Here is a 12670-nt window from a genome sequence, read left to right as displayed (position 1 = left end):
AAGCAAAACTCTCCAATCTGACGCTGAAAATAACTGAAGATGCTACGAAATTATTTTTAGAACTAATGAAGATGCTACGAAATTATTTTTAGAAACTACTAAATAAATGAATTAAAAATTAGCACAATTTTTTTAAAAAATCTACAAAAAAGTAAAACATTAATAAAATATTAACTTTTCAAAATAAAAAAAAACTCGGCCTAAAATTATAAACTACGAGAAAATGCTCCAAACTGAATTGATTAACTGTAATAATGTAAATATAAAATAAAACCTACAGGTTGAGCTTCTGAAAAACTATTTCATGATCCAACAAACCTGTTTCTGCCGCCGCCATATTGGTCAGGGCCTCCGTTGTGCTGAAGCGGGTTAATTTACACAATAAAAGCCAGAAACATTCGGAGTTGAATCTAAAACTGTTTTAATTCCGTTTCTGCCACTTTATTTGTTTCCATCTTAAAGTTGTTAGCAGCTCGTCGTTCCTCCAGGTCTCATTTCATCCAGCAGAACCGAAACAAATCCAAACCCAGAGCGGCTGGAAAACATTTTTATTAAAACAGGAAGCGGGACGGCGGCGTTCCCAGGAAGAGCCGGTTCCCTTCAGCTCTGGTTCCCTGCTGGTTACAAACCAGTTCATGAGCTGTTTAATGCTGACGTCACATTTAGCAACAATCATTTCCCAGAATGCTCGGCGCCCAGAACCAGAACCAGCTTCCCTCTATATAAACTCTAATCAGGTCGGGTCTGCTGCCTCTTTAAAAATAGAGAAATGTTTTAATTTAACGATATTTTTTTTTACAGTTTTTCATGTTAAATTTGCACCAATTAAAAACAGCAGAAACTTTTTTTAGTTCTTTTGTTTTGCTTCTACATTATTTTCTTCATTTTGCATCAAAATAAACATAATTATCGTAAAACTTGACAGGCTTTTATTGTGAAGGGTCATGCAGGTTTAATTATAAGAACAAAATCGGCTCTTTGGTCTCCAACGGTCACTGAGCCCATGGGTAAAAATGGCCTAGTCAAAGGAAACGGGTTTGATTTATCCAGATGATCAATAATCAATCATTTCGTTCCACTTCCTGTCGCTCTGCTTTTTGCCCGTCACAATAAAACATTAATACTAAATAAAATCTATTAACAAAATGAGCAACATGTCGCCTGAAATGCTACATGCTAGCATTGAGATGCTAGCTTAGGCTAGCATAGCTTCTCTGCTAGGCTAACTGCTTTTAGCCCAACAACCCAGCGTCCAATCAGATCGATCGGGAACGTCACAGCTGCTAGCTGCTGCTAGCGGCTGTAGCCGCTGCTAGCGGCTGTAGCCGCTGCTAGCAGCTGCTGCTGTAGCTGCTGCTAGCGGCTGTAGCCGCTGCTAGCGGCTGTAGCTGCTGCTAGCGGCTGTAGCTGCTGCTAGCGGCTGTAGCTGCTGCTAGCGGCTGTAGCCGCTGCTAGCGGCTGTAGCTGCTGCTAGCGGCTGTAGCGGCTGCTAGCGGCTGTAGCGGCTGCTAGCGGCTGTAGCTGCGCGTCAGATTTACGGCTCTACCAGAAACATGAACAAAAAGGTTCCAGGAGGAACTTTTGTTTCCGGTTCTGGTTCCGGCCCGGTTCTGGTTCTGGTTTTGGTCCGGCTCTGACGGGTCGGGTTAAATAACCAGAGGCAGGCTCTGTGAGGCAGCGGTTTATTATGGGATGTCTGCCTCGGTTACTGGGTCACCTGGTCCAGGTTGTTTATGGGTTTTAGATCTCTGTCCTCTGATTGGACGTTTGGTTTGAGCCAATCAGAGCAGAGCTGGTCGGTCACATGGTGCAGCAGCTCCGCTCGGCTCTGGATCAGAACTTGATTATGGGCTTGGCGAGTCGGAACCTGATCCCGTCTCCATGGCAACAGGCCCGCCGACCCGCCTCACTGGTCCAGCAGGACGGTCCGGAGCCGGTCCTCCTCGCTCACGGTTACCGTGGCGATGGCGCCGTCGTTGAACTCGAAGGACGTGCCGCCGTCCACCACCATGCAGGCGTCCCAGCACCGCGAGCGGACGCACACCCTGCAGGAGGAGCAGAAGAAGAAGAAGAAGAAGCTGCAGCGTTCACGGCTTCCTGTCCGGCGCCGGACGGCCTAGTCAAAGCACTGACTTGGTGGCGAAGCCTCTCTGCCGGCTGCTGGAGAACACGCGGTTGCTGATTGGCTCCCTGACGCTGTAGAAGAGGCGGGGCTCGTCCGGGGCGAACACCAGGGACGCGTTGTAGTCGTCGGTTACTGGGCCAGAACCAGAACACATCAGAACCAGAACCAGAACCAGAACTCGCTCTGCTGGGTCAGAAACTCACCTCTCTCCAGGAACTCCCTGCTGAGTGGGAGTTCAACTCTGGCCCGAGACGCTCCTGCAGAACATCAGAACATCAGAACATCAGAACCGGGCCGCGTTGATCAGAACCGGGCCGCTCGGAACCGGCCCGCTTCACGTACCGATTCTCAGAACCTCCTCCACAGACTGTCCAGCCAGTTTGTTGATGTTATACGACCTGCGGGAGGAAAAAAACATCAACACAGCTGACAGAAACGGCTCAGTCAAAGTTTCAGGACGAGGTTCTGGTCCGGTCCGGACTCACCAGGCCTTGGACCCGGTTCCGGTGCACACGCTGAGCCCGGAGCTCTTCTGCTTCTCCCAGGGCCCGCCGTCCACCGAGATCTCGTAGTACGACGCCCTATGGAGGAAGAGACGGGGAGTGAAGACTTTTAGCTGGGCCCTGCGGTGGAAGAGAGTCAGCCGTGAGTTCTGGACGGACATGCGGCCGGCCGGCGGGTCGGGTCGGGTCGGGCCGGGCCGGTACCTGGAGGACAGAGATTCCCCGATGAAGATCTCGTTCAGGCTGCGCACCGGCAGCAGGCTGGGCTTGGAATAGGCCGGGTGCAGCGCTCCGGCTCCTGAAACATGGCAGAGAGACGGACAGTCACTGCCAGAACCGGGCCTCCGGAACCGGTTTCTCTGAGGGGCGGTTCCTCCTGGTTCTGTGAGCCGTACTCTGCTGCCGGTCCACGGTGCTGATCCGGTGGGCCCGGTTGTGCTGCTCCAGGCTCAGCTGCTGCTCATGCAGGTCCACTGGAGACGGGTTGATCCCGGTTCCCTCCAGGTGCAGCCGGAGCCGCTGGCGCCACAACCACCTGGACACACAGAACAGCTGGGCCCGGTTCTGAAGGGGAGGCTGGAGCTAGCGCTAGCTATAGGGAGGCTAGCAGATAGCGTTAGCTATGGGGAGGGTGGAAGCTAGCGCTAGCTATGGGGAGGGTGGAAGCTAGCGCTAGCTATGGGGAGGGTGGAAGCTAGCGCTAACTACAGGGAGGCTGGCCGCTAGCGCTAGCTACAGGGAGGCTAGCAGCTAGCGCTAGCTACGGGGAGGGTGGAAGCTAGCGCTAGCTACAGGGAGGCTGGCCGCTAGCGCTAGCTACAGGGAGGCTAGCAGATAGCGTTAGCTATGGGGAGGGTGGAAGCTAGCGCTAGCTACAGGGAGGCTGGCCGCTAGCGCTAGCTACAAGGAGGCTAGCAGATAGCGTTAGCTATGGGGAGGGTGGAAGCTAGCGCTAGCTACAGGGCGGCTGGCCGCTAGCGCTAGCTACAGGGAGGCTAGCAGATAGCGTTAGCTATGGGGAGGGTGGCCGCTAGCGCTAGCTACAGGGAGGCTAGCAGATAGCGTTAGCTATGGGGAGGGTGGAAGCTAGCGCTAGCTACAGGGAGGCTAGCAGATAGCGTTAGCTATGGGGAGGGTGGAAGCTAGCGCTAGCTACAGGGAGGCTGGCCGCTAGCGCTAGCTATAGGGAGGCTAGCAGATAGCGCTAGCTATGGGGAGGCTGGAAGCTAGCACTAGCTATGGGGAGGCTGGAAGCTAGCGCTAGCTATGGGGAGGCTAGCAGACAGCATTAGCTACAGGGAGGCCAGCAGCTACCGTTCGCTATATGGAAGCTAGGAGCCAGTGTTAGCTATAGGGAGGCTAGCATGCCCAGGTTGGTCACTCACTACACTACCCACTTCCTCTGCAGGTTGTTAGCATTTGATAAGCTAGCGTCGGCATTTGGTAACTGCTCACGTTTTTTCTTTAAAAACAAAAAGAAAACTGGATGATAAACGATAGCTGTAGCATCACATTAGCAGCACCGACTCGTTCAGTTGACATTGATAAAGTTTCCTTATAGAAGAAAATACAAGTCATGCCTGACCAGCCTAGATATGCTAGCTGTTAGCTTATCAAATGCTAATGTTAGCTAGTATTCTCCTTCTCATTAGCCAACACTGGTTGCCTAGTTACCGTTGCAGCCTGTCACTAAACAGATCAGTGGTTTCTGAATAGATGTGGCCTCTGCTGATCAGGAATAGCAGCTAGCGGTTAGCAGCAGACTGAACTCTTCATCCTCCTCTTCTTCCTCCAGGCTAAGAGGATCTGGACTGACCAGAACCTTTGTTGGTCCCGTTTCTGCTCATCCTGGGATTAAACGTAATCCCACCAGTTGCTTTCTAATCCAACCGTCTCCAGATTTACACACCGACTGAAGTTCAGACATAAAACAAAACGACTCCTGGCTTGCAGAGGAAATCTGAAAAGTGTGGCGCGCTTTTATCCCCAGCCCCTCTGACTGGTCGGGTCAAATGTCTGCAGAGACCTCCGGGACAAAAGCGCGCCACACTTTTCAGACGTTTTTCCGGGAAACCATGGTTGAATCTTGGCTCCACTTCCTGTTCCAGCTGAAGCGATGAGCTGCGTTCGCTAAGCTCAGAGCTTCTGATCTCTGATTGGCTTAGAGCCGCTGAAGCTCTAAGCCAATCAGAGCAGCCGACCCGGCGTGTCGGCGGCGGCAGCAGCATGGCAGCGCTAAGCGCTAAGGATCAACGGGTCCCGGCAGCTGAACACCATGTGACTCGCTAACCTGCTAACGACGGATCGGCGGCGCGTTAACCGGCTGGGATGCAGGTAAACACACCTGAACTCACCACGACTGACAGGTAAAAACACCTGAACTCACCATGACTGACAGGTAAACACACCTGAACTCACCACGACTAACAGGTAAACACACCTGAACTCACCACGGCTGACAGGTAAACACACCTGAACTCACCATGACTGACAGGTAAACACACCTGAACTCACCATGACTGACAGGTAAACACACCTGAACTCACCACGGCTAACAGGTAAACACACCTGAACTCACCACGGCTAACAGGTAAACACACCTGAACTCACCATGACTGACAGGTAAACACACCTGAACTCACCATGACTGACAGGTAAACACACCTGAACTCACCACGGCTAACAGGTAAACACACCTGAACTCACCATGACTGACAGGTAAACACACCTGAACTCACCATGACTGACAGGTAAACACACCTGAACTCACCATGACTGACAGGTAAACACACCTGAACTCACCATGACTGACAGGTAAACGCACCTGAACTCACCATGACTGACAGGTAAATACGCACCTGAACTCACCATGACTGACAGGTAAACGCACCTGAACTCACCATGACTGACAGGTAAACGCACCTGAACTCACCATGACTGACAGGTAAACACACCTGAACTCACCATGACTGACAGGTAAACACACCTGAACTCACCATGACTGACAGGTAAACGCACCTGAACTCACCATGACTGACAGGTAAACACACCTGAACTCACCATGACTGACAGGTAAACACACCTGAACTCACCACGGCTAACAGGTAAACGCACCTGAACTCACCACGGCTAACAGGTAAACACACCTGAACTCACCACGGCTAACAGGTAAACGCACCTGAACTCACCATGACTGACAGGTAAACACACCTGAACTCACCATGACTGACAGGTAAACACACCTGAACTCACCATGACTGACAGGTAAACACACCTGAACTCACCACGACTGACAGGTAAACACACCTGAACTCACCACGACTGACAGGTAAATACGCACCTGAACTCACCACGACTGACAGGTAAACACACCTGAACTCACCATGACTGACAGGTAAATACGCACCTGAACTCACCACGACTGACAGGTAAACACACCTGAACTCACCATGACTGACAGGTAAACACACCTGAACTCACCATGACTGACAGGTAAACACACCTGAACTCACCACGGCTAACAGGTAAACACACCTGAACTCACCATGACTGACAGGTAAACACACCTGAACTCACCATGACTGACAGGTAAACACACCTGAACTCACCATGACTGACAGGTAAACACACCTGAACTCACCATGACTGACAGGTAAACACACCTGAACTCACCACGGCTAACAGGTAAACACACCTGAACTCACCATGACTGACAGGTAAACACACCTGAACTCACCATGACTGACAGGTAAACGCACCTGAACTCACCATGACTGACAGGTAAATACGCACCTGAACTCACCATGACTGACAGGTAAACACACCTGAACTCACCATGACTGACAGGTAAGCGCACCTGAACTCACCACGGCTAACAGGTAAACACACCTGAACTCACCATGACTGACAGGTAAACACACCTGAACTCACCATGACTGACAGGTAAACGCACCTGAACTCACCATGACTGACAGGTAAATACGCACCTGAACTCACCATGACTGACAGGTAAACACACCTGAACTCACCATGACTGACAGGTAAACACACCTGAACTCACCACGACTGACAGGTAAACACACCTGAACTCACCACGACTGACAGGTAAATACGCACCTGAACTCACCACGACTGACAGGTAAACACACCTGAACTCACCATGACTGACAGGTAAATACGCACCTGAACTCACCATGACTGACAGGTAAACACACCTGAACTCACCACGACTGACAGGTAAACACACCTGAACTCACCACGGCTAACAGGTAAACACACCTGAACTCACCATGACTGACAGGTAAACGCACCTGAACTCACCATGACTGACAGGTAAACGCACCTGAACTCACCATGACTGACGGGTAAACACACCTGAACTCACCATGACTGACAGGTAAACGCACCTGAACTCACCATGACTGACAGGTAAATACGCACCTGAACTCACCATGACTGACAGGTAAACACACCTGAACTCACCATGACTGACAGGTAAATACGCACCTGAACTCACCATGACTGACAGGTAAACGCACCTGAACTCACCATGACTGACAGGTAAACGCACCTGAACTCACCATGACTGACAGGTAAACACACCTGAACTCACCATGACTGACAGGTAAACACACCTGAACTCACCACGACTGACAGGTAAACACACCTGAACTCACCACGACTAACAGGTAAACACACCTGAACTCACCACGGCTAACAGGTAAACACACCTGAACTCACCATGACTGACGGGTAAACACACCTGAACTCACCACGGCTAACAGGTAAACACACCTGAACTCACCACGACTGACAGGTAAAAACACCTGAACTCACCACGACTGACAGGTAAACACACCTGAACTCACCACGACTAACAGGTAAACACACCTGAACTCACCATGACTGACAGGTAAATACGCACCTGAACTCACCATGACTGACAGGTAAACACACCTGAACTCACCATGACTGACAGGTAAACACACCTGAACTCACCATGACTGACAGGTAAACACACCTGAACTCACCACGACTGACAGGTAAACACACCTGAACTCACCACGACTAACAGGTAAACACACCTGAACTCACCACGGCTAACAGGTAAACACACCTGAACTCACCATGACTGACAGGTAAATACGCACCTGAACTCACCATGACTGACGGGTAAACACACCTGAACTCACCACGACTGACAGGTAAACACACCTGAACTCACCACGACTAACAGGTAAACACACCTGAACTCACCACGGCTAACAGGTAAACACACCTGAACTCACCATGACTGACAGGTAAACACACCTGAACTCACCATGACTGACAGGTAAACGCACCTGAACTCACCATGACTGACAGGTAAACACACCTGAACTCACCACGGCTAACAGGTAAACACACCTGAACTCACCATGACTGACAGGTAAACACACCTGAACTCACCACGGCTAACAGGTAAACACACCTGAACTCACCACGGCTAACAGGTAAACACACCTGAACTCACCACGGCTAACAGGTAAACACACCTGAACTCACCATGACTGACAGGTAAATACGCACCTGAACTCACCATGACTGACGGGTAAACACACCTGAACTCACCATGACTGACAGGTAAACACACCTGAACTCACCATGACTGACAGGTAAACGCACCTGAACTCACCATGACTGACAGGTAAACACACCTGAACTCACCACGGCTAACAGGTAAACACACCTGAACTCACCATGACTGACAGGTAAACACACCTGAACTCACCATGACTGACAGGTAAACGCACCTGAACTCACCATGACTGACAGGTAAATACGCACCTGAACTCACCATGACTGACAGGTAAACACACCTGAACTCACCATGACTGACAGGTAAACACACCTGAACTCACCACGGCTAACAGGTAAACACACCTGAACTCACCACGACTAACAGGTAAACACACCTGAACTCACCACGGCTAACAGGTAAACACACCTGAACTCACCACGACTGACAGGTAAACACACCTGAACTCACCATGACTGACAGGTAAACGCACCTGAACTCACCATGACTGACAGGTAAACACACCTGAACTCACCACGGCTAACAGGTAAACACACCTGAACTCACCATGACTGACAGGTAAATACGCACCTGAACTCACCATGACTGACGGGTAAACACACCTGAACTCACCACGACTGACAGGTAAACACACCTGAACTCACCACGACTAACAGGTAAACACACCTGAACTCACCACGGCTAACAGGTAAACACACCTGAACTCACCATGACTGACAGGTAAACACACCTGAACTCACCATGACTGACAGGTAAACGCACCTGAACTCACCATGACTGACAGGTAAACACACCTGAACTCACCACGGCTAACAGGTAAACACACCTGAACTCACCATGACTGACAGGTAAACACACCTGAACTCACCATGACTGACAGGTAAACGCACCTGAACTCACCATGACTGACAGGTAAATACGCACCTGAACTCACCATGACTGACAGGTAAACACACCTGAACTCACCATGACTGACAGGTAAACACACCTGAACTCACCACGGCTAACAGGTAAACACACCTGAACTCACCACGACTAACAGGTAAACACACCTGAACTCACCACGGCTAACAGGTAAACACACCTGAACTCACCATGACTGACAGGTAAATACGCACCTGAACTCACCATGACTGACGGGTAAACACACCTGAACTCACCACGACTGACAGGTAAACACACCTGAACTCACCATGACTGACAGGTAAACACACCTGAACTCACCACGACTGACAGGTAAACACACCTGAACTCACCATGACTGACAGGTAAATACGCACCTGAACTCACCATGACTGACAGGTAAACACACCTGAACTCACCACGACTAACAGGTAAACACACCTGAACTCACCATGACTGACAGGTAAACACACCTGAACTCACCATGACTGACAGGTAAACGCACCTGAACTCACCATGACTGACAGGTAAACGCACCTGAACTCACCATGACTGACAGGTAAATACGCACCTGAACTCACCATGACTGACAGGTAAACACACCTGAACTCACCATGACTGACAGGTAAACACACCTGAACTCACCACGACTGACAGGTAAACACACCTGAACTCACCATGACTGACAGGTAAACACACCTGAACTCACCACGACTGACAGGTAAACACACCTGAACTCACCATGACTGACAGGTAAACACACCTGAACTCACCATGACTGACAGGTAAGTACGCACCTGAACTCACCACGGCAGAGCCGCTCCAGGGCCTCTGGGAAGGCGTGGGTGTAGCGCACCGGCAGACACAGGTGACCTTCTGACCTGTTGGAGAGACGGCCAGGTGAAGCAGGAGGCGGGGCTTAGTCAACGTTGGCGGGGCTTAGACCACGTGGGCGGGGCTTAGACAACGTGGGCGGGGCTTACCTGTCTGGGTCGGTGTTCACCCCAACAACCGGCTTGTCCTTGTTCAGAACCTTACTGGCCACCAGCAGCATCGTCCCGTCACCTGGAACACACTGCAGTTATCAGAACCAGAACCAGAACCGGAACCAGAACCAGAACCAGAACCGGAACCAGAACCAGAACCATGAACCCAACGTCAACCAAGAAGTTCTGCAGGGTTTGATCCGCTGCAGGACCTCCTGTAGCAGTCAGCGCAGCAGCGGCTGCTCGCAGGCGGCCGAGTCTCCACGGCGTGGGGGTCAAAGGTCAGGGGTTACTGCAGCCTTTCAGACGCCAACCGGCCGGACAAACGGGACCCCGTTGCCACGGTTACGCATCAAGGTGAGCCAGAAGCGCGCCCAGAACTCGACGAGTCGCAGCCCAACGAGAACCGAGGAGTTAAATCCAGCGACGCCTGGGCCCCGATTGGTCGCCGGGGACCCGGTGGGCGGGGCTTACCTCCAGCCGAGACGATGGCGTCGGCCCACCGGACCACCTCCTCGTCGTACTCCCCTCTCCGCACAACCCGCACCTCGACGCCGGCGCTCCTGCGGACAGAGAGACGGAGCTAGCAGAAGCTAGCAGCTAGCAGAAGAAGCTAGCTGCTAGCAGCAGAAGCTAGCTGCTAGCAGCAGAAGCTAGCTGCTAGCAGCTAGCAGCTGGACTCACTGCAGGCTCTGGACGACGTGCTCCACGTTGCTGGTGTGGATGTTGTGGCGCTGCAGCAGGCCGCTGTAGCTGGAGCCCTTCATGGCTAGCTGAAAGACAGCAGAGGTCAAAGGTCGTAAGGCTGATGGAGCCCAGAGGGCAACAGAAGCACAGAGCAGGTTCTGGCTGGCAGCATCTCTCCTCCCGACCAGCAGGGGGCGACGGTGGAGAGGAAGGACCCCGTTTTCATAGGAGAACCTCCAGCAGAGCCAGAACCAGAACCAGAAACCCGACCGGGTTGATGGTTCTGGCTCAGGGGCACAAAGGAAACCATGTTTAACCACCACAGAGGTCAAATCTCTGCTAGTCAGTCTGGAGGGGCTGCACACAGGCACGCCGCACTTTTCAGATTTTAATGTGTAAACATGCCAGCTGGGTTGTCCTGATCCGTTTAGACCCAACAGAACCACAAATACCAGAACCCTGACCCAGAACGACCAGAACCCTGACCCAGTCTGACCCACCAGTGTGACCCAGTCCCAGTGTGGACCCGTCCAGAACCGTTCCTTACCAGCTGCTTCAGGTCCTCCTCAGACAGCCCGGCGTACCGGTACCGCTGCTGCTCGAACTCATACCGGGTGGTTTTGGTAACCACGGCAACCCGGTCCGGTTTGAACCCGGCTCTCGGTTCCGCGGAGCGGCCGCCCGCCGCGGCGTGCAGAGGCCGCAGGAAGCCGCTCCTGGTCCCGAACCGCAGCAGGTTCACCGCCGGGCAGCGAGCCATTCCGGGACCTGAAGCCGGATTATGGCGAACCGAGCCGAGCCGAGCCGAGGGTTCTGGAGCTGCTGCTGCTGCGGTTAGTGAGCGGACATGGCCGGTCCAGGAGTCCAGCCCGGGGTGAGGAGGGCAGCTGGTGACCGGCTGGTGAACCAGTTAGCCGCTAGCCTGGTTGACCAGTTAGCCGCTAGCCTGGTTGACCAGTTAGCCGCTAGCCTGGTTGACCCAGCTAAGGCTGCTAGCCTGGTTGACCAGTTAGCCTGCTAGCCTGGTTAACCAGTTAGCCGCTAGCCTGGTTGACCCAGCTAAGGCTGCTAGCCTGGTTGACCCAGCTAAGGCTGCTAGCAGCGGGGCTCTCCGCAGCCCGAGAGCCGCCTACTGAAGCCGCTCCCCGGGTTTAACTCGGCAGCTCGGAGCGCAGCGAAGCGGCGACTCGGTTCCGAACCAGAACCAGAACCGGAAAACATCAAATAAAGAGGAAAAACGCGAAACTACAGAGGAGCAAAGCTGCTAAACACACCAGGCGCCTCGGCACGTACTGCGGATCTACGTAACCTGCGTAGGTTCCTCTGGATTGGCTACGTACGTGACGCAGCAGCGGCTGGGAATTCCAGCTTCTCCGCGAGATCCGCTTCATTTGGCTCCTGAAAGAGCCGGATCTTCTAGCCGCTAACCGGCTCTTTAATTTCTTCTCCCACAGCAGCTTAAATCAGAGGATTTCACTATAGGGGTCGTGACCCTCAGGTTTTTGCATATTGTTAGGTTTTAAATACTCATTAACAGAAGTATAGTTTGTTACAAATTAGTGAAATAAGGCATTAAATAATATACTGCAGTTATAAATGAACACATTCAGTGACCAAAAGCTGCCAATTATGTTAAAAGTTTTGCATTTTTATGCTAAATAAGTTTATTAGGCCATCACCACTGTATTTTAATTCATGCTTAAATCTACATTTTGCTGCTTCTGATTGGAATCAACCATAAAAAACGTTTGAAATAAAAGATTTTGGTCTTTTTAAAGCATTAAAAGTTTGGATTTTAGTCTGAATTTTGCTTCGGGTGTGTTTCTTTATTTTAATGTTGGGAGGATGAAGGTACCAGAGCCAGAACCGGCACCACGTCCCGGTGTTT

General features: G+C 51.7%; 1 protein-coding gene across 4 annotated transcripts; it reads right to left on the bottom strand.

Annotated features, from left to right (window-relative positions):
- Positions 1 to 1604: 1604 nt before the first annotated feature.
- On the bottom strand, positions 1605 to 12186 carry nadk2 (NAD kinase 2, mitochondrial). Of its 4 annotated transcripts, XM_081613077.1 has the most exons (13): positions 11829 to 12186; positions 11330 to 11779; positions 10780 to 10868; positions 10570 to 10658; positions 10093 to 10174; positions 9907 to 9990; positions 3024 to 3163; positions 2788 to 2926; positions 2611 to 2706; positions 2468 to 2523; positions 2329 to 2382; positions 2134 to 2257; positions 1605 to 2045 (listed from the first exon to the last, which is right to left on the bottom strand). In XM_081613077.1, exons 2-13 carry the CDS (start codon positions 11540 to 11542, stop codon positions 1907 to 1909), a joined length of 1305 nt encoding a protein of 434 aa, XP_081469203.1. In that variant the 5' UTR covers positions 11543 to 11779; positions 11829 to 12186; the 3' UTR covers positions 1605 to 1906. The 4 variants fall into 4 exon arrangements, with proteins under 4 accessions (XP_081469203.1, XP_008423058.1, XP_008423062.1 ...); XM_008424836.3 differs by having other exon boundaries at positions 11330 to 12186; XM_008424840.3 differs by having other exon boundaries at positions 2611 to 2748; positions 2833 to 2926; positions 11330 to 12185.
- Between the last annotated feature and the right edge of the window lie 484 nt (positions 12187 to 12670).

The sequence above is a fragment of the Poecilia reticulata genome, chromosome 12 (assembly GCF_904066995.2).
Source record: "Poecilia reticulata chromosome 12, P_reticulata-male-v2, whole genome shotgun sequence".
NCBI classification, from domain to species: domain Eukaryota; kingdom Metazoa; phylum Chordata; class Actinopteri; order Cyprinodontiformes; family Poeciliidae; genus Poecilia; species Poecilia reticulata.
The sequence above is the reverse complement of the archived record's forward strand: the minus strand, read 5'-3'. Positions and strand labels throughout refer to the sequence as shown.

Bases quoted from the DNA above. Each gene is read 5' to 3' on its own strand.
- nadk2 (XM_008424836.3), bottom strand. From the start codon at position 11,542: ATGGCTCGCTGCCCGGCGGTGAACCTGCTGCGGTTCGGGACCAGGAGC. The intron at 10,659-10,779 runs GTGAGTCCAGCT...CTCTGTCCGCAG, and splicing joins CACGTCGTCCAGAGCCTGCA to GAGCGCCGGCGTCGAGGTGC. The intron at 2,258-2,328 runs GTGAGTTTCTGA...GTTCTGGCCCAG, and splicing joins CAGGGAGTTCCTGGAGAGAG to TAACCGACGACTACAACGCG.